Consider the following 20,549-nt stretch of genomic DNA (forward strand, 5'->3'; position numbering starts at 1 on the left):
GCAGGCGCATTAAGGCTTACTGCGGCGGGGGGAGGGCAAGTAGTGGGACCGGCGCGCAGAAGGGGCGTGGCTACCCCCTCGTGAGGGGCGGAAGTGGCGGCGCGGCCGGGCTCCGTTGCCACCCCCCGATGCTCCGCTGCTGGTACCTGCTGTGCTGCCTCTGGGCCCTGCACCTGCCGGGCGCCGGGGAGGGGGCGGCCCGCGGCATAGACACCGCCCACTACCGGTGAGGCTCAGGGCGGCTCGGGTCCCCCCACCTCCCCACTGCCGGGAGCGGCCCCCTCAGCCTGGCCGGCCCCGCTCCAGCCCCGGGCTCGCTGCGGGCCCCGCGCGGGCCCGGCTGGGGGCAGTAGGCGAGTCCCGCCCAGGCTTGTGGAAGGGGCCGCGCCGCCCATCTGGGCGCTTAAGGGGAGACCCGGCCTCCCCCGCGGGCGGAGCCGCGCGCCCGTCCCCGCCGCGGCGAGCCGCAGCCCCGAGGTGCGGCTGCCCAGCGGCCCGGGCAGTGCGGGCGGCGGGCGGGGGAACCCCGGGGCCGGTTTGGCCAAGCCGGGGGCGCAGCCCTCGCGCGCCGATGGGCCCGTAGCCGTGTCCGTGCTCCAATGCCGCCTCTGCCCTCAGGGAGCGGGTCAAGTCCATGTTCTACCACGCCTACGACAGCTACTTGGAAAACGCGTTTCCCTACGATGAACTGCGGCCTCTGACGTGCGATGGACAGGACACCTGGGGAAGGTACTGGAGAGGGTTAATGTTCCCTATGAGCTTGTTCGCCTGCTGTGTCCAGGGTGCTGGCGTTTCCCTACCTCTCCCTAGACTTAAAAATCTAAAAGACCTTCATCTTTAGCTCTGATGACTCTGTGGGGCGCTGTCATGGTCTCTGCTGTAACTGTGCCAAGCCATTTGGTAAAGGTGGAGTCTCAAACTGCATTAGCTTGAATCGTTTATGTTGGTGAAGGAGAAAAACCAATTGGATCACGCAAGCCAGGCACCTGCCAGTAAAAGAGAATTGTTTAAGGAAAAGATGAGAGACAGGGTGGGTAAGGTAGTATTTTTTTATTGTCTCGCTAATGTTCTGGGACTAACGTGGCTAAAACAACTCTGTAAATAAGATGATTATGTCACGAAATATTATTGGGAGGTATTTTTCCCACTAAGGCTGCAGGTATTGCTGTTGGAATACAGTATATTTTTGTTCTTAGCTCCACCTGTTGCTTAGCCCTCCAGTGGAGTCACAATTTTGTGTTGATGCTATCAGTGGCAATGGTTGTGATCTGACAGATTCAGCAGGATGATAGATGTCCTGTGGGTAGAATTCCCAGCCTTCTCTATACACAGCTTAGGGGTCTCAGGTTGGCTCATGCTGTTGCCTCCCAGTAACTGGAGTTGTAGTTAGACATTTTTTGTTTTTGCTGTTAAATATTCAAGTGTTGTATTTGTTACTGTCTGTCACCCTGTCTGCTACTTATCTCACTTGACATTTCCTCACACTGCCTTCTTTTCTCTCTTAGTTTTTCTCTCACGTTGATTGATGCTTTGGACACTCTACTAGTAAGTACCTCACTCAATTACAACCTTTTCTTGTTAATTTCCCTCTGTTTTATTTCATACAATATTACTTTCTGCACTTCTTAAATATCCTGCATTAGAGGCCTCGATTTACCTCTGCTCCTCTCAGGTGCTCTTCACCTACTTGTGAGAGTAACTTATTAACTGAGAGAGGGAGAGCCTGCATTGACTTCACTCCACTGAGATGCAGGTGCCTGGAGTGCCCAGCCTCTGACACCTTCTAAATATGGCATAAGGACCCAGAATGAGGGGGGAAAGCTTTGAAGACAATCAAATAGGAATCTTTTTCTTAGTGTCTTTTATAACCTCAGTTTCGTGAATCAGCAGCTTGTGCTCCCAGCTAGTCGGGGCGGCAAGTTGTATGGGCCCGTGGTGCCCGGGCTCCAGCAAGTTCAGGGCCCAGTTCCACCAATGTTTGGGGCCGGGTCTCTCCCCCGGCTCTGCCTGCCACCCCCGCGCACCTCCCCTGAGCTGTCCCCTGCAGCTCCGTGCTGCGCTCCCTCACCGGCCGCTCCCGGCTACAAGGGAGCAGCACCAGGGGCAGGCTGAGGCAGCTGCTGCGCCGGAGGAGGCACATGGCAGTCCATTCGTCTGTCCCCCCAAACTCCCTCTCAGAGCGTGCATCCCCGCCTGCACCCCCTCCTGCATGCCTGCCCCAGCCCAGAACCTGCACCCGTCCCAGAGCCCGCATCCCTCCTGCACCCAAACTTCCTCCCAGAGCCTGCACCCCAAACTCCCTCCCGCACCCAAACTCCCTACCAGAGCCGTGGGCAGGATTTGGACCTGTTCTGGGCACCACCAAAAATTATACAAACCTGCCGCCCCTGCAGCTTGGTCAAGTGAAAAAGGTTTAAAACAGCATCTAACCCTACAGTGAAGCTGCTGAGGAGTCTGTTATGTCATGCGTTCCTTATAATTGTTCCTTTGTTTTCCTGAGTGTAGTCATTTGCTGCCTCATGAGCCTCCCTCTCATTTTTCCTGATTTCTTTTCCAGATTTTGGGAAATGTTTCAGAGTTCCAGAGGGTTGTCAATGTGCTGCAGGAGGGGGTGGATTTTGATATTGACGTAAATGCGTCTGTCTTTGAAACCAACATCCGAGGTGAGCTGGGTGCTGGAGTAGGGCTTAACTTGAAAGTCGTTTGTGTGTCACAATCACAGTCTCTGTGAATTCATAATTTTATATCTAATGCAGAAGAACAGTGTGAATTGAATTCTGCTGCATACAAATTAAACAAAGAAAAATACACCTCCCTTCCTTCATTGTGCATTACTTCCCAGCCCCCTTTTGAATGGTTCCATATGTAAACTATACATACTACAGTTTGTGTTCTTGTTCAAGGTTAGTTTTGAGTTTCAGAATGAGAGGTTTCATGCTGAAGTCATAAAGTTACACATCAAATCTGCTGTTGCTTCTAGAATAAGTTTCTTGTGTCCCTTGAGGCAGACTTTGCTCTGGAATGGAGAGTAATTTAGTCTATTTAAGAAGCTATGATTAAAGTCCTCTTTCTCTTGAAAAATCATGACGACCTCTGCCTTCAGCACTACTTGCTTGTTTTACTCCTTCAATTCCCTCCACCTAAATGACACTTTCAGAGAAGAAAACTGTGCTATGCTTATTCTCATTTTCCTGCTCTGCTAGTTTCTGCACCCGGAGACAGTTTCTGGTAAAATATTTTACACATTAATAGTTTTTGACCTACACTTGCTATGTTACGCATTTCTGGGCTCATTTAAAATACAAGACAACCCCATCCACCCTCTTTTTTCCTTTCAATTGCTCATACTTTATTCTCCTGATGTCATAATCCCAGTAGTTCTTCAGTTGTCTATAGACTAGTACAGATAAATGGGCATAGGTAAGATCTGCTGTTTCTAATGCAATGAGGTAGAAGAAGTGCTTCCAGTTCTTTTTGACAGTTTACAAAGAAGCAAGAACAAGAATAAATCCAACTTTTTGTCTTTGCAAAGCATCTTTGATTAGCACCTTCTTAGACACTAGAGATGAGCCATCTGTCTTCCCCTTCCCCGCCACAACTTCCTAGTTATGGAATCAAATGCTGCTTATTTGGGGGTTTTGTGGGCAAAACCATCAGTTCATTCCTCCCTGTACTTCCTAATGAGCCCCTCACTTTGCACTGTTCCAGTGGTAGGTGGTCTCCTGTCTGCTCACTTGCTGTCTAAGAAAGCTGGTGTTGAAGTGGAAGCAGGATGGCCGTGCTCAGGGCCTCTTCTGAGGATGGCAGAAGAAGCTGCTCGTAAACTCCTACCAGGTGAGTACCTTTCCAGAGCTGCAGATCTAAATTCTCTCTGCACTCTTCTGCATAGTAGATGCTGAGTTAACTGGCCAGTAGTAATACAAGTGCCATCACTTCAGCATCTAAAATAGTCCCCAGATCACTGGAATCATAGGGGAAGTCTAACTAGCTGTATTAAACAGCCATATTTTTGTCAGTGCTGCACTGATGTACAAGTATTTTGGTGTTACTGAAGTCTGGGGAATGAGCCTAGGCTCAAATAAATCCTTTACAATCCACATGGAAACCTCTGAAGCTTCCAAAGCAGCTGTGGGATGGTTGTTGGAAGCAGAATGCAGGACTCTGGGTCACTTGAGACAAAATATCGCAGGAAATGTGGGTGTATTCTTCTGAAATGACAGCATTAGGTATATGTAATGCCTGTAGGAAACACCCGGAACGTGGTGCTATCAGTCACATGAACGTACGCCATCATGTATATTAGTTACTCCAAGCAAAAAAAAAAATGCTTAAAGAACATTAAGGTGGTCAAGTGATGGTCTCTAGAGGCAGAAAATGTGCAAACTCAACTCTGCCCAATGTGGGCTTCCATTAGGATACACAGTCAGAGTACGTGAGTTGTTGTGTTGGTTTTATGTGCCTCGTCCCGGGCACAGGTTGGACTGCATTCAGTTAATGAGGCAGCTGTTCAGTGTTTGCATCCTCACAGAGATCATCCCGCTTGTGCAGTGAGGCAGGCATACCCTCAAACACTGCATGCTAAGTGGTAGGTCTCCACAATCGATGTCCAGCATTTCTTGTCTAGCCTTCTGGGTTCTACCTCTCTCCCCCATACTGGGCTATGGTGCCACCTCCCATTTATTTCAGTGCACTTCAGACTACTCCAAACCCTGGTCTCTTGCTGGCATCCATGCTTGAACGAGAGGCACAGGCAGTAACAGTCAGCCTGTTAAATGTTGTCTGGTGATGGATGCCGAACATTCTCCTGTGAATCACGACTGTGATGTGTTTCAGCTTTTCAGACCCCAACTGGGATGCCATATGGGACAGTGAACTTGCTGCATGGAGTAAACCCTGGAGAGACCCCGGTTACCTGTACTGCTGGTATCGGAACATTCATAGTGGAATTTGCCACGTTAAGCCATCTTACGGGTAACCTAGTGTTTGAGGATGTGGCCAGAAAAGCCATTAAGGCCCTGTGGAAAAATCGTTCCGATATTGGATTGGTGAGTGGGGGGAAATGCCCTTCATGTTATGCTTACATCCTTTTTGTAAACAGTGTACAGGAGGCAGTACTAGGTAAGCCAGGATAGATAGAGGACATGCGTTAGCTTTAAATGAGTGATACCTTATAGTACTACATGAGTATAACTGCAATACCAGTAATCCTGCAGTAGGTGGCACGTAGCCTACTGTTCCAGAACACTGGTAACTTCAGTTACAAACTATATCCACCTCAGATACATTACACAGTTCTTGAATTCTACCCAGAAAAAGCTGACGGACAAATATGGTGTGGTTTTCACAGTTTTTATAACTCTGCTTTCGTTATGATCCTGTCATTACTGACTCACAGCCTCCTTAAAATGCTGCTTTAGCGCCGCTATTCCAAGTTTAGTCTCTGTCGAAGGGGGATTTTTTTTTTTTAAAAGAGACTAGTCAGTTCAGATGTTTATAATTTAGGCTTTGGAGAGGAGGGTTGGAACACAATTTCCCCATACTTAAAATATAAATATAAATATTTTCTCTTGACACTTACATTTTTGTACACAACTTGGACATTTCTGAAGTTTAAAAATGTCTGTCTCCACATGTGACTAGACCTCAATGAGGACCTTGGCAAATTTAAAGAAAAAAATTATGAATAACTACAAATCTGTTTCCACACATGCACTGTAACAGAGAAAAATCTTTAAGCATATGGTTATGGTCTTGCCCAGCTCCATAATGCCATGCTGTAGAACTCGAGTGCCACAAATAGGTTTTTTTCCTTGTATCTAAAGAGTTTTTTCTAGCTTAAAACCCTCTGGAATTTCAGAAAAATGCATTTACTCTATTCTGTAGTCCCAGAGTTCCGGTCAGATAATACCTAACAAAGCTGCACTTTATGGCATTGTAATCAATAAAATCCTACGTAAAACTTTATACCAATGAGGCATTAATGTTGCAAATAAAAAATGCAAAGTAGTGGTTCCCATAGCATTGTTCATGTCTGCCTATTGACAAACCAGGTGTAGTTGTGAAATGCAGAAAACATTTAATTTAACTTGAAGGTTGCAAATTCATCATAAAATCAGGACAGCAATACTAATGTTGTATTGCTATATGTGTCTGTAGTTCATAAAGTCTTTGCCAAGTGCTTTGGAATCCGTGGCTTTCAAATAAACGGTAGAAAGAGAAGGTCGTCCTCGGAATCTAGTATTAACAGGCAAGCTTTGGCTTTTCTTTAAACTCTTCCTTTTCCCACAGGTGGGTAACCACATTGATGTGGTAACTGCCAAATGGGTAGCCCAAGATGCTGGCATTGGGGCCGGGGTAGATTCCTACTTTGAATACCTTGTTAAAGGAGCCATTCTGCTGCATGATGAAGAGCTGATGTCCATGTTCCTAGGTGAGAGCTTTTTTCTCCTGGATGACTGGGCCTTTTTTCACCAGATTTTCTCAAAAGTGTCTCCTTAAGTGCACCTGCAGATATCTGTATGTGCAGAGAGAGGCCCCTGGAAATGTGACCTTAAGCAACTCCATGGTGCAGACTCACTTCTGAGGTATCTTCAGCTCTGTGGGTGAAATTCTGGCCTCCCATTGACCTCAGTAGAGCCAGGCTAGTACCTGTGTCTTTTTGGAGCTAAATTTCTTTTTCCATCATTTGGTGTGTTAGACTCCTTTTAACAAGAGGATGCTAAAAGTCTGACAAAACTCCTTTCTAAACTGTTTCCTGTAGTGATGGTTTTTGTTACAATAAGGCCTTGTAAGATTTGTGAGTGTTCTGTATGACAGTGCTTGGGAGAAATGAATGTTCTTAGTGTTAATTTGACTAATCCACAGTGGAAAAAGGGGCTTCTCTTCTGCTATTTAAAAATTCAGTTGTATTAAATTATTTTTCTCCATTTCTTTTTAGAATATAACAAAGCCATTAAGAACTACACAAAATTCGATGATTGGTACCTGTGGGTTCAGATGTACAAAGGGACAGTGTCCATGCCTGTCTTTCAGTCCCTAGAGGCCTACTGGCCAGGCTTACAGGTAGGAAGAGAAATAACATACACTAATCTTGTTCCTCCCTGTCTTGGGTCCATCTGCACCACAAATACTGTGCCAGGGCATATGATGATAACTTATCTTCTGTCCTGGTTAAAGCCTGGCTCTGCTCCGCAGTATAGATGGACTTCACCTCCTGCAGCCTTTGGCAGAGCTGAATTAGACTCCAGAAGTGCTACATACAGAACCATAGATTAAGTGTGAATGGGGACAGCCATATGGTAACCTGCTTTCCTAACACAGTTCTTATGAAGATGGGGGGGGGAGGGGCCCTAAGAAGAGAGACCCAAATCCCTTCCCCATCTCCTCCTAAACACTTTTTATGTTTGAGTCTATTTCTTGCAATGAGAATTGCTTATTGAGTAGTTCCCACTCCCTAGTGTCCTGTAGTTGACTACGCAGCAACAGCCCCTCTGCTGCTGAAATGAAAGGAACAGTGTCTTCTAGATGAGTCAGGGAAGCTCTAAAATGAATACTCTGAGACCCACATCAGCCAGAAGGGAGTAGAAAACTTGGTATGAATTCAGAGATCACATGGAATATGATCCAACAGAAAAGTGTCACCAGCTTCCTTGTTAGTTCCAGCTATTCTTAAGGTACCCTGTCTGAATATGACTATGTTCAAACTCTGTGAGCAGTCCATTGGCTTCTCATTTAATGACTGTAGGAAAGCTTGTGTTTTTTTTAAGCTAAGTCCTGTGTAGTTTGTTCTTTCCCAACTGAGTGTTGCTTCACTAGGTGTTTTTTCTTTCCCCAGAGCCTGATAGGGGACATCAATAATGCCATGCGAACATTCCTCAATTATTACACTGTTTGGAAACAGTTTGGTGGGCTGCCTGAGTTTTACAACATTCCCCAGGGCTATACAGTGGAAAAGCGAGAAGGATACCCACTCAGACCTGGTAAACAGAAGCAACAAATAACAAACATGTTGACACTGAGTCCTGCTTTTACTCTAGTGTAGTAATTAAATGTTACCTAACCTCTAACCTGCAAGATCTTACGCTACTGCAATAATAACTTCATTCTCAGTGCACTCCCATTTTCCATTTCCGGCAAGAGTCTGACTTTCACTATAGGTAGGACTACATTTTAAAGGAGCCTAACCACTGTGCCACTTCTTAAAGGGGCCCTGTCAAATGGATTAGGCCCAAAATACAGGGTTTGTGCTATTGGAAAAAGATGCATCAAGTGTAGTATTAAGTGTTCTCAAAGTCTGTCAGTAAAAGGCTTTTTAATGTAAATGTTCACTTGCACACATGAATTCTGTACTAGTGTAACTAGAAAGTGAAATTGACTATAAACAGACCAGTCTGGTTTTGCTGATTGAAGTGCATAGAGTAAAGCAGACTTTTGCTATTCCTCCAGTTTTATTAACCTTATTGCAGTTGAGTAACACAAATAATGTTAATGATCCCGTGATGTAAGATCCTCTGTGAAACTTGAAAATAACATTTCTCCCTCGTTCCTTTGTCCTTTTCTGTTCCACAACCATTGATTTCCCTTTTCCCTGTTTCTTACAACACACATGGTTCTACTTCATTTACTTGTGCACCTGCATCATGTAGGTCTGCAAATGCATTTGTTAATTTGAGTTTCCTGAATGGCTGTTACAGCAGCATAACAGCATTCGCCATGTGGCATGTAAACTTAGCATGTATCACAATATCACAGTAGCAATGTTTCTAGAGTAAGGAAAAGAGAAGGTGCACCTGATGTCTGCCGTGGATGTATCCTTATTACCCATCCCTGTATCTAAACATCAGGAAACCCTATCTTTCAGTAGCTTATAAAATGTACAACTTTTTTTTTATGGGGCTGAAATGTCTGATGCAGAATTGCGGTATCAAAGAATTTTCTAAATTTAGGTTTTTTTAGGGCAAGTTTAATTTTAAATTTTTTTAACTTCACTTCATTCCCATCCCCTAAATGTGAGGCGGGAAATGCATAGTTAACATGTCATCTCAATTCAAACTGTTTAATTTCAGATTTGGCTTGTCCTCTGGGAAGATGGGTGAGAGCCAGAGGCAATATATAGGGCTAACTGATCTGATCCTCTTGAATTGTATTGGTGAATCTATGCAAATTGCAGGTGTGTCTTCTGTGCACTGTAACAAAGTCTTTGCTGCTGGATTTTGCAGAGCTGATCGAGAGTGCCATGTATCTGTACCGTGCCACACGAGATCCCACCCTCTTAGAACTGGGGAGAGATGCTGTGGAGTCCATAGAGAAAATCAGTAAGGTGGAGTGTGGATTTGCAACAGTAAGTATCTGCCGAAAATCAGCTTTCAACCAGCAAGTGTTGGTCTCTTGATAGTTTGTCAAAGAGGGTGATGTCTGTAGGCTGGCTGATCACTTGTGGGGAGGTTTTCTTGTTTTTTAAAGACCAATCAAACAGTCCCGTGGTAAAACTCAATTTTGTAACCCTGCTCGTGCTTCAGGGAGTAACTCCACTGCCAGAGCAGTAAGGGAGTTAGGGCCATATTGTGCCCTGCTACTGTGTGGGTAAGAGCTGGGGATGGCACAAAAAGCCTCCCCACCTCCCTCTGCCCTCAGCACAGGAACTACTTCCTGCTGGTGCCTCTGTGGGTGCAAGGGGTTGGGGAGAAAGCAGGGCCAGGGCATGTTCCCGCTGCATGTAGGGCACTGCACCTCTCAGCGATCTGCTGGAATGGTGCAGGTCTGCATTGTCCTGACATGGGCCTGTGCTGATCAGATACAACTGAGCCTGTACGAGTGATTTCTTTACACTTCTCTAACACCTGCCATTCAAGGATCTCGCACTGTCACAATGAATCGTTAATGCACAAACACTGAGAATTCAACCTCACAACTCTGAAGTAGATAAGTCCCCATTTTATAGGTTGGGAAATGGTGGGTAAGTCGCTTCATGTCGCTAAGTCACATGGGAAATCCTTAGCACAGAACTCCTCTCTCCTGATTAGCAGTTAGAGCAAGTGACTGGCAGACATTTCAACTGGATAAAACAGCCAAAAAGAAACTGTTAGAAGTAATTAATTTTAAATGTTGTGCACCATCAAGCCAAATGGCAACTCCTCGGGGTAAGGATCGGCAATGGACTGGTGAGTCCATGTATTGCTTAGCTGTAGGGATGAATTCCAAGCTGACTGTTTTCCCAAGTTCATGACATCTTGGAGTACTCTGTGAGGTTCTGGGTTCAGGACAGATGTAATCCACTTGATCTGCTCTCTTACAGATCAAAGACCTGAGGGATCACCGACTGGATAATCGCATGGAATCCTTTTTCTTGGCTGAAACAGTGAAATACTTATATCTGCTGTTTGACCCAGATAACTTCATTCACAACGATGGGTCAGCCTTTGATGTGGTGTCTATGCCTTATGGGGAATGCATCCTTGGTGCTGGCGGATACGTCTTCAATACCGAAGCTCACCCCATAGACCCTGCTGCCCTGCACTGTTGTAGGAAACAGAAGGAAGAGCAGTGGGAAGTGGAAGACTTAATGAGAGCGTTTTACTTTCTGAAGAAAAGCAAAAAGTCCACGTTCAAGAGAACTGCAGACCATAGTGGGAGGGAAAGCCAGACAGCATCTGCAGATACTTCCTCAGAGAGCAGCAGGGTGGAAATGAACCCGGAGAAGAACACCAAAAGGAGAATCCCTCTCCTGAGCTGCCCTAATCAGCCCTTTACCTCCAAACTTTCAGTTCTGGGACAGGTCTTTCTAGACAACACGTGACTCCTTCACTACGAGTCCGAGTTGTTGAAGTTAATAAATCCGCTTAGATTTGCACTCTGTGGACCTTTTTATTCTGTGGGAAATATTTTTCAGTGGTGGAAAAAAATGCACAACAGGATTTCCACTGTTACGTAAAATATCCTACAATTAGATCCCCTTGCACTCTTGCCTTTTGTATTGCGTGAATCAGGGTTACTCTTCCGTTTGTTAACGCAGCTCAAAGTGTTATACCAGAATGAGTCGCCAGTTTGGAAAGCAGAAATCTCTGAGAAGGAAGAGCCTGCAGCCTGTGACTTTTGCTGTTTCATTTGCAGCTGTGTTAAATGTTCTGAGGCCGTTTAAAGTCTCGACCATATGCAGAGTTTCCAGTGCCTCCTGCTTAAGAAAAGAAGGAAATTGAGCTACCTGGCTGTAGCAACATGAGAACAGAAGCGAATTACTAGCAGCTACTTCTCTTACTCCTTAAATTGCAGATTTTCTCTGATTAGCCTTAAATTTTACTGCTGGTCCCAGGAGATCATGTGGGCACAGGCTTGAACACCCAGAGAGCTCCCAGATGGGGAATAGTTCATGGGCAACCTCTATTCCAGATAACAGGTTTTCAGTTCCATGCTGGGCTGTTGGACAAATGAACTGTACATCTGGCAGCTGGGGGGAACCAACATGGGAGGATCTGTCAAGTGTCAGGAAATGAGTTAATTTGTGTCATAGAACATTTCACATCACACATTCCCTTACATCTAGCACTAGTGCTCATTAGTACCCTGTACGTGACACTGTCCCTTAGGAGGCTGGCTGGCTGATTGCTGGGTGGATGTCACCTAGAAGCTGATTAAATTTCTGTAGTTTTCTGGGGCCTGTGATGTGCGGAAGGAGGGACTTTGTGCTGTGGATTAGAAACCCTTCTAACCCCAAGGGACGAGGCTTGACTGACTCCCCAAATGTTCTGCCTGCCTCTGCTCTGAAAAACCCTTCCTCCTTCCCTGCCTTCAATGCCTAATATGACCCATCTCCCTCTAACAGCTGCGTGGACCTTCTGGTTGGGAGCTAATGCGGCAGTCAGCAGGAATCCACGCAGCATGAGGCAGGCAGCATTGGTCGGGCAGGGGTAGTGTGGGGTGGGGAGATGGGACCAAAGCCAGGGAAGAACACCAGTTTTGTTCAGAGTGAGGTATAGAATACTCCAGCCCCTCAATACAGAGGAGAGGCTGAATAGACATGTAACTCCTCTAAAAGTGGGGGAGGATGGGTTTCTAATGGCCACATTCTTTTAAAGTGAAGTCGAACCATGATGGTTCCCTTTCTAATAGTGAAAAGCCTTGCTCCTGAATGAACAGGCTGTTGGTGGGATCTGACAACCCCTACCGCTCTGTGAGTCTCAGGAGATATAAAGAACCCTGACCCTTCTGCTTCAGCAGGGGAGATGATCTTCCAGAGTCCCCTGGGGAGCCTGTCTCCACCTCTATCATGGTGGCCAGGTGCATTGCAAGAGTTTCATTTTGATGTAGCAGGAACCAAACTGCCCAAGGCTACAGATGGCATAGCCTGATGGTTTGATTCCATATAGCCATTCCTCGCTTCCCTTCTACCTTTCTTTGCATGTGCAATACATCTGTTCTTGCTTGGGGTAGCAGAAGCTGACCAAGCAGGGGCTCTCTACACTCATTTTTATGCCAGTAGTGCCCCACGGTGTTAAGTAGAATGGGAGCCTTGGTGTGGCAATAGGTCTATAACTTTTGCCTGTTTTAGAATTGGCCATGGAAAGTAGGTCAAGTTATTTTCAATAAAGAACATTGTAAATAGGTGCAAGAGAACCAGACAACCTAGATTAGCCTAAACCAAAAAGGCCATGATTGATATAATCCAAGGACTGTTGAAATTATGCTCATTAAAAACAAATGATGTGGAGCCAGAAGTTAATGAACTGAAGTTGGCGTGTTGCATATTAGGCCAAATTGGTGGATTAAACCATGAGAGGATCAGCTATTCCACCCAACATTCCCTTTTCTTGGTCCTTGAAGAAAGACACTTTGGCGGAGGGGAGATACAGAGAGAACTCTCAGAAGCTTCTGGAGGAACTTCATCATGGCTGCCACTCTCACCATCTCCTGGGACCCTGGGCCTTCAGCATCCTGATCCTGAGGGATGTTCTGACCAGACTGGACCAGAGAGAGGAACCCCAATGACATTGCCACCTGTACTGGCCCCAGCTGAATCTCAGACACCAGCTGGGATGAAATGGGATCAGACTTTAACAGCATCGACGGCTCCAGCTCATTTCAACTTCTTCTCTTTTCCCCAAAAGGACAGTTATTACCATCTGATACCATTTAAGAGACTGTCAGACAAGGATGTTTTCCTTCTAAAAACTCTCCAGCTTAAGGGAAAGGGGGAAAGGATGTTGTTAAAATTAAAGGCTTTACATTCCAAATACTGTAACTGTTTGTCCTTCTTTATCTTTAATAAAAGGTTCAAATGATTTTTACTGTCATGTTTAGCATGATACTAGGCAGGCTAAGGTCTCTGTATACCAAGCCCCAAACAGTAACTAGATTATGTTAACACAGGGATTCCCAAACTTTTTGCCAGCATAACCCCATTTTGAGACTTATGGTCTCCAGTGCCCCCAGACCACATCATAGCAACCAAGGAATTTACACATGAAGTACATTATTTAATGCTCTCTAATGTGAGACAGGGGCTTGTGTGTTGCAACACAGCTTCCTGAAGTCTGGTGGCATAGTAGAAATTGCACATCTAATCTCCAGTTGTGACATCCACAGTAGATCAACCCTGAAACTTGATGGACACAAGCACTGAATCCAGCCTCACCCAAATACAGGCTTGCAAATGGCACCATCAGTTTGAAGGTGCAGGTTGAGAGTGCAGGATATTTGTTCTTGTGACAGTGAGCCAAATTCCCAGAGAGAAAGTTGAGCACGTGTTCCTCGCAAGAATCTATCACAGGAAATTTCAGTGAGCTGTTCAGTTTCAACTGCTGGCAACTCCATGGTGTCAGGCTTGTACTGAAAAGGGTTTCGCACCCAGTCATACTTTGTCATGTCCAGGTCAGGGGGAAAGGATGTAAACTGTTCTGGCCAGCTGAGACGCTCGGCCATCACCTGTGTAGGAGGCTGAATAATTTCATTGTCAGCCAGGAACTTGCAAAGCTGAAGGAAGGATTCATAGTTTGTCTTCAATAGATTATACTTCCAGAAAACAATTCATAAATCTTGTGATTTTGATTGACTCAGCTGAAGGATGGGGGGGCAAGGGGAGTCTTTCCTTGCAGACCTGTATTTAGTTCATTCAGATTCCCAAATACATCTGTGACAAGGCAAGAAGGCACCTCTTCCTGTAGGCATACAGGAAAATCAACACATTCACTCTGTTCACAGTCCATTGCACGGGCACACAGCTCGTCTCTCCGTTCAGAAAATTGGCCCAGCACTTTTCATTTTGAGAGCTAACAAGCTTCATTGTGGAATAATAATACGGCATGATCGGACCCCAGGTCTTCACACAGTTTTGCAAAAAGACCTTGCAGGGAGACAGAACAGAATGTCTTTGAGAACTGCACCATACGTGTGACGTCGCACTGTGTGTGTGAGGTCACACCATGAGAAGGCTGCTATTTTGATCTACAGCCTGGTGGCCAGGTCATGCTGGGTAGGGGCTACCATTTTGTAGGTCAAACAGGCAGCCTCCTGGTGTGGCATTTGTGGAGCAGGTCTGGACATGGTGTGGGGGATCGGGGACGGGACAGGTGGTATTGTCTTGCAGGCCAAATCTGGCCCATTGGGCCCATAAGCATATGTTCCTCCACCACCATCTGCTGGTGGTGGTACAACCCGATTTGGGGTCACAATCCACAGTTCCCAAACTGTGTCCCATATAGTCCATGGCACAGCCCCCAGGGTGGTGTACAAATGCATATGAAGATATATTCTCTGTCTTGAGGAGCTTGCTTTGATGACTTGAGTGTGAGGTTGCACCTGCTGACTCACTCCACAAACACAAAGGCATGCTTTTCTCTGTACGCCTATAAAGTTTCTCCACTCGTTTTGTAGCTTAGTCAATTCTCTGCCCTCTTTGGTGACTGTACAGAGTGCTCTTACCAGAACCACTGATAAAGAGTAAAAAAGGAGACTTTTGAACAGAGAGCAAAGGAATTGCATGTCACCTGCCTTCACACCCAGCCAGCTGGAACAGGCAAACTGGCTTTTGTAATGCTAATTTTCATCCCAGTAAGACTGCCTGGCTGCAGCCCAGGAGGAGTAGGGTTTGTTTGGGAACATCTCTGAGCTATACTGGATTACACTAATTAGACATTGGATAGAGGAAACTCAGATCCTCCCATGCACCATGGCTACTTCCTGTGCCTCCCATAATGCTCCTTTTCCTGGAGTCATTCCAGAATGCAGTGTGTGCAGCCCAGGTGTGGGAGAAGGACATGGTTTTTCAGTCTTTGCTTCCACTAACATCCTCTTTTCCAGCTGCCAAAGCACCAGCTGTGGCTCTAGCGCATGGGGCAGTGAATGCTGTAACCAGCTCAGTGGCCTGTGGAGGAGGGGTTGTGGGGTTTTGGCAGGCCCCATAGGTCTGTCTATTACTGAATGGGAGTCCTGTGTATTGCTGAGTTTCTGTATCCCTGGGCAAGAGGGGGTCAGACCAGATACCCTTAAGAGCAGGCTGTGGGGTAAGGTTCACGTAGTTTCCGGCCACACTGATGCTTGTAATGGCTTACTGCTGTTTCGCAAACACAGCTTGAATCCATTCCTCTGGTGTTGGAAAGCATCCTGCAACTGTGTTCAGAGCCCTACAGAAAACCCTACCATAGACCTCCATGGTGCAGGGTCAGAAACTACCAGGCTCTACCAGGTTGGCACTACCAGTTCTCCCTGCCCCAGAAACCCCCCTCTCCCAATTTCTTTTATCCCCCCAGAAATGTCAGAGAAGCTGGTGTAAGAGAAGCAAAAACAGGCCAGGTTTCTGGAATTAGGCAGATGCCTGCTCATGGAGGAGATGCAGGTGCTCTGATATTATAGTAACAACAAGTGTTATTATCCCCTCTAAATATATGTTAAGTACTAAAAAACCCTATTTTAAAACATTAGGTTGCAAAGTGAAACACTCATTCCAGAACTAAGTTTCTTCCCTATGTGGGTAGGCCTTATGATACAGTCTCTGACTGCGTGATTATGTACAGTTTTTTCCACGGGACCCCTGCCTCATGCAGTGAGCTGTTCTCAGGGAATGAGACTATTGTTCAATATTTCTGCTTGTCCTTGACATTCAAGCTGTGGCCCCATATCTTATTTACTACACACTGTTCAAACCCTGCACTGACTAGGGAATATTAATTGCCTCATGGTCTTTTCCATCCCACTCATCACCATGTCTCATCCTCACAAGTATTAATACCTGGCTCTTATGTAGTGTTTTTTGTCAGTAGATTTCAAAGCACATCACAATCTTTTGTGTATTTCTCCTCACAGCCCCTCTGTGAGGAGAAATTATTCCCGTTGAACAGATGGGGAACTGAGGCACAGTGAGATCAAGTAACATGCCCAGCGTCACATGGGAAGTCTGTGACAGAGCAGGGAATTAAACACGGGTCTCCCAAGACCTAATGCTCTAACCACTAAGCCAGGATTGCTTTGCATTTCTCTTCACTTCTTCCTTGTGAGACAGAATGTTCTCTTCAGGTCATAGATGGGGAACTGTGGCACAAAGGAATTAAGGCCAAAATTTGCAAATGTCTCCACTAATCTTGGATGCTTGAGTGATTGCAGCACACCAGGCTTCATTTTTCAGAGTACTTTTCTATGTCCTAAACACTGTGTCGAGGGGATGCAACTGATCCTCAGCCACCCAGGGAAGTAGGAGAGGAGTATTTCCATTTTACAGATGGGGAAACTGAGAAAAACAGCAAGTTGCACAGTGAGCCAGTAGCAAAACATGCCTCAGAACTCATAATCTCTTAATTCCCAGCACTGCTCAGTCCACCAGGGCCCACTGCCAGAAATATTGAGCAGTCCCAGCTTCTCTTCACTTCAGTTGCAGATACGTGCACTCGGCATTTCTGAAATTGAGGACACAGGTGGCTCAAGTTGGGCATCCAGAAATTGAAGCACACACAATGCCTCCCGCAAGAGCTTTGGCAAAGATAATTGAGTTTTCCTGAGTAGCAATCATTTGTGTAACTCCAAGATCATACTTCCTTTTCCTGCAACCCTTGCCTCGTTTGCTGCATACCTGCTAACTTTTGGAACACACGAAGCAGGACTATCCTACAAACAGGAGCTTCATTCCCTGACTCAATCCCTGAGCTCCGTCCATCCTGTGCACTGAATGAGATAGAGGGATTGTGGAAACTATAGGATAAGATCTTGCAATTATAGCCTGTGTAAACCTTCTGTAACCTTTCTGTGAAATGTTCCCAATTAATATTAAGTTGTTAAAATAAGGGTGCAGTAAAACCCTACTTAGTGTTCTGATTTGAGCCTCTAGGTTGGTTACAGAACATTTATTTAGTGGAGGACCACTAGGTGACACTTGGAATAATATAATTAAACTTTATTAAAAAGAATAATGATTAGTTAAGCTAGCAGGGATGCAGTTACTACTAACACAATACTACAATTATATTTACCTGTACACTCATAGATGAAATAGTGTATCAATGTGTGATCAGTCGACTAACAACAGAGTGAAGTACCCTTTATAATCCTGGAACCTAATAGTACCTTTCTGATGTTAACTGGAGCTCTCCTGCAAAAGCTCTCTCATTAAAAACCTTGCTTAACCCAGTTATAACCACAACATAAGGGTAACATAACCCTGGGTCATGGCCTTCTAACTCTTACTCTCCCATAACACTCTGACTCCAACGTCTCACACGGGCAGCTTCAGTTTCCCAGACTCCTCCTCACTTCAGCTAACTTAGGTCCCCAACCTGACTTCCACTTATTTCTTAACCTAAACCATCCTACAGGCTACATTTTAATGGGTAATCCATACAAGAAAGGGGAAAACTTAATTTTGGCATTTCCTAACTTTTGAGTGCTTGACTTTGCAGCCTTAATAACACTGTTTTAACGGGGGGAAGGATGGGGAGTAATTTCCTAGGTTCTTTTAAAAAGAAAGAAAACAGAAACAGCAAATTATACTATGTGCAGCTCTAACAGTCACCCCTTCGATCCATCAGCATCACTGCGTGAACTGTAAACTTTCAGCACTGCAGCACAGACTTGAGCTAAAAGGTAGCTGCATTAGCAGTAGGCTAATATTATCCTCTGTGGACTAGCCACTAGAGGAAGACATATAACACATTTAAACTGTGAGGTTACCTATGCATGAGTAGCACCATTTTACAGACAGCCTAGGCAAGGACCAGTATTTGGGAGACTCTTTCAGAGGGACAATTAGATTAAGTGGCTGATGCTTGGTTCTGCCATATTAGTGGTCTGGTTCCATTCACAGGTCGTGTAACCCATGAGGCCTTCTTCATAATAAGGGTTATGATGGGTACAGAGTTATTAACACAAGTTAGTTGAAAAAGTGAGTCTAGATTTCCTGGTTCCCAGTACAGTGCATCTTCCCCTAGGTCAGAGGCTATCAGAATCGGGGACAGGTTTGGCTCTGTGGACTGCTGAAGTCAGGCAAGAGGGTGGAGTATGTGCCGCATTAATAGAATCTCGAGGGATAGAGGCAGCAAGCCAAAACCAAGCTATGCTGTGTGAAACACAGGTGGGCAATGGTGATTTTCAGTGGTTTACAGCTCAGCCAAACTTGACTTGATTTTCATGAGGCCCCACCTTGCTCCCAGGCTATGCTCAGAGTCCTGGTGCAAATTGTGGAGTTGGCAGAGCTCTTCACAGAAAGTTCGCAGGAACTAATTTCATGGACAATGACAGGCAAACTAAATATAGGTTTCAGAGCAGCAGCCATGTTAGTCTGTATCCGCAAAAAGAAAAGGAGGACTCGTGGCACCTTAGAAACTAACCAATTTATTTGAGCATAAGCTTTCGTGAGCTACAGCTCACTTCATCGGATGCTCACGAAAGCTTATGCTCAAATAAATTTGTTAGTCTCTAAGGTGCCACAAACTAAATATAGGGGCCAGGGCTACTCCCCCTGTAATGTCGTTATTTCTCTTCTTCCCCACAAGCAGGAAACTCAAAGCAGACACTATTGTAATATTTCAGGAGCAGCTTGCCAGGACATGTTTGCAGAGTGCCAGATTTATAGCTGGTTGAACTCTTTGCTGTGAACAATTTACTTGAGCAAATTGTTGATCAGCAGATCATGATTGTTACAAATTCGAAACAGTTTAGTTAATAGATTTGATGAGCGTGTTGGGGCCTGTGGATTGTTCACAAACAGCACATAATGGGAGATACACCAGAGACGTGCTGCACTGTCAGTAAGAGAGCAATCTTTTGTTTCCTGGCTAGTCACATGACATGGGCCAGTGTTACAAACGGTTAGACAACCCTGCCACATCCATCTCCATGGACTCCAGTGGCTGCTCTTTCAACTTCCCTCTTTTCTTTTGCACGTCAAATGAAAATAAAACAAAATATTGTTACCCCTTGTGACCTAAGCGGTGAGCCAAAAATTCAGGGTCTTGTAGGTTGTTCCAGTTAGGAGGTGAGAGTTGGGTATTTCTTTGATGCAAGTGTGTTTATTTACGAAGAATGTACAAAACCCTGCTTCTCTGAACATGGGAGGAATTCAAGAATGGAAGACAGTTTCCTTGCTCACAGATCCAAGCTTCTTTCCATACGGCACCTTGACCCAAAGCCATAGATAACCCGCACCTACCGATAGTGGGGGGGCAGAGTGAGGGCAGCAGGCTTCAGCAGTGTTAGTGAGCATGCTCAAGCCATGTGAGCAGCATACTCACTACAAGCTAAGCCACAAATCTGGTAGGGGTGGGCCTGTGACCCCACATGCTCCCCCCAACGTGTCACCTCGGCCCAAAGCCTCTCTCCAGGATTCTCCTAGGGCCACACACCATGCGACCAGGCTGTGGCTGCTTGGTGTTCCTTCTGCTTCTGAGGTGTGCCAGCCTGGGCTGTGTGTCTCACACATGGAGACAAAAACAGTTCCACCAACCCAAACACTAGCCCCTGCATTGAAACCCCCTGGCCACATGGTTCAGCTTCTTCTCAGGCTTTTTCCAGGTGCCCATGTTTTGGGTGCTACTGCTGTGGTTTCAGTCAGGTTCTTATGTTCATCCTGAATGTAAGGCAGTAGTTACCCCTTACCCATAACAACAAGGTTTAACCCAACCCAGAGCAACATAAACCAAATCCCACAGACACAAACAAATAGAGCCCAATAATTTATATCTGGCATGGAGGTCGGGGAGACAACCTGACCCTTCCGACAAAGGAAAGCCGTGTTCACTCTGTTAATGCACATATTACCTCAAGGGCCTTCTTATCATGGAGCCACTTCTGGTCTCAGAACAGTTTCTTTTGCAGTGGCTTGTTCAGCCAATGACATGGATCCACCTCCTGAAGCCGGTATTTGTTGCTTCTCGTGGTTTACGCTGTTGGTAGTGATGGGTGTGACGCTGGTAAAACAAGTGCTAGCTCTGGCCAAGGCCATAGGTATCAGCTAAGAACTGACAAACTTATAGCTGGAAACCAAACAAACTCACCTGTATGTTAGTTTTGTTCAAAATAGGTAGTAGTCTGATACGAATGTATTTAGTGTTCAGACTGTGAAATGCTTGTAAGTT

General features: G+C 45.6%; 1 protein-coding gene across 1 annotated transcript; it reads left to right on the forward strand.

The window, feature by feature from the left end:
- The first annotated feature begins 1 nt into the window (after position 1).
- On the forward strand, positions 2 to 13,274 carry LOC102943251 (ER degradation-enhancing alpha-mannosidase-like protein 2). Its single transcript, XM_037915678.2, has 11 exons — positions 2 to 226; positions 619 to 729; positions 1,506 to 1,545; positions 2,558 to 2,663; positions 3,709 to 3,834; positions 4,834 to 5,045; positions 6,289 to 6,430; positions 6,938 to 7,062; positions 7,835 to 7,979; positions 9,219 to 9,340; positions 10,295 to 13,274. The coding sequence occupies exons 1-11, from the start codon at positions 129 to 131 to the stop codon at positions 10,793 to 10,795; spliced, it is 1,728 nt and encodes a 575-aa protein (XP_037771606.1). The 5' UTR covers positions 2 to 128; the 3' UTR covers positions 10,796 to 13,274.
- The last annotated feature ends 7,275 nt before the right edge of the window (positions 13,275 to 20,549 follow it).

This window comes from Chelonia mydas, chromosome 13 (genome assembly GCF_015237465.2).
Source record: "Chelonia mydas isolate rCheMyd1 chromosome 13, rCheMyd1.pri.v2, whole genome shotgun sequence".
Classification (NCBI taxonomy): domain Eukaryota; kingdom Metazoa; phylum Chordata; order Testudines; family Cheloniidae; genus Chelonia; species Chelonia mydas.

Coding starts and splice junctions, on each gene's coding strand:
- LOC102943251 (XM_037915678.2), top strand. CDS start 129: ATGCTCCGCTGCTGGTACCTGCTGTGCTGCCTCTGGGCCCTGCACCTG. Junction 227..618: donor ATAGACACCGCCCACTACCG/GTGAGGCTCAGG, acceptor CTCTGCCCTCAG/GGAGCGGGTCAAGTCCATGT. Junction 3,835..4,833: donor TGCTCGTAAACTCCTACCAG/GTGAGTACCTTT, acceptor GATGTGTTTCAG/CTTTTCAGACCCCAACTGGG.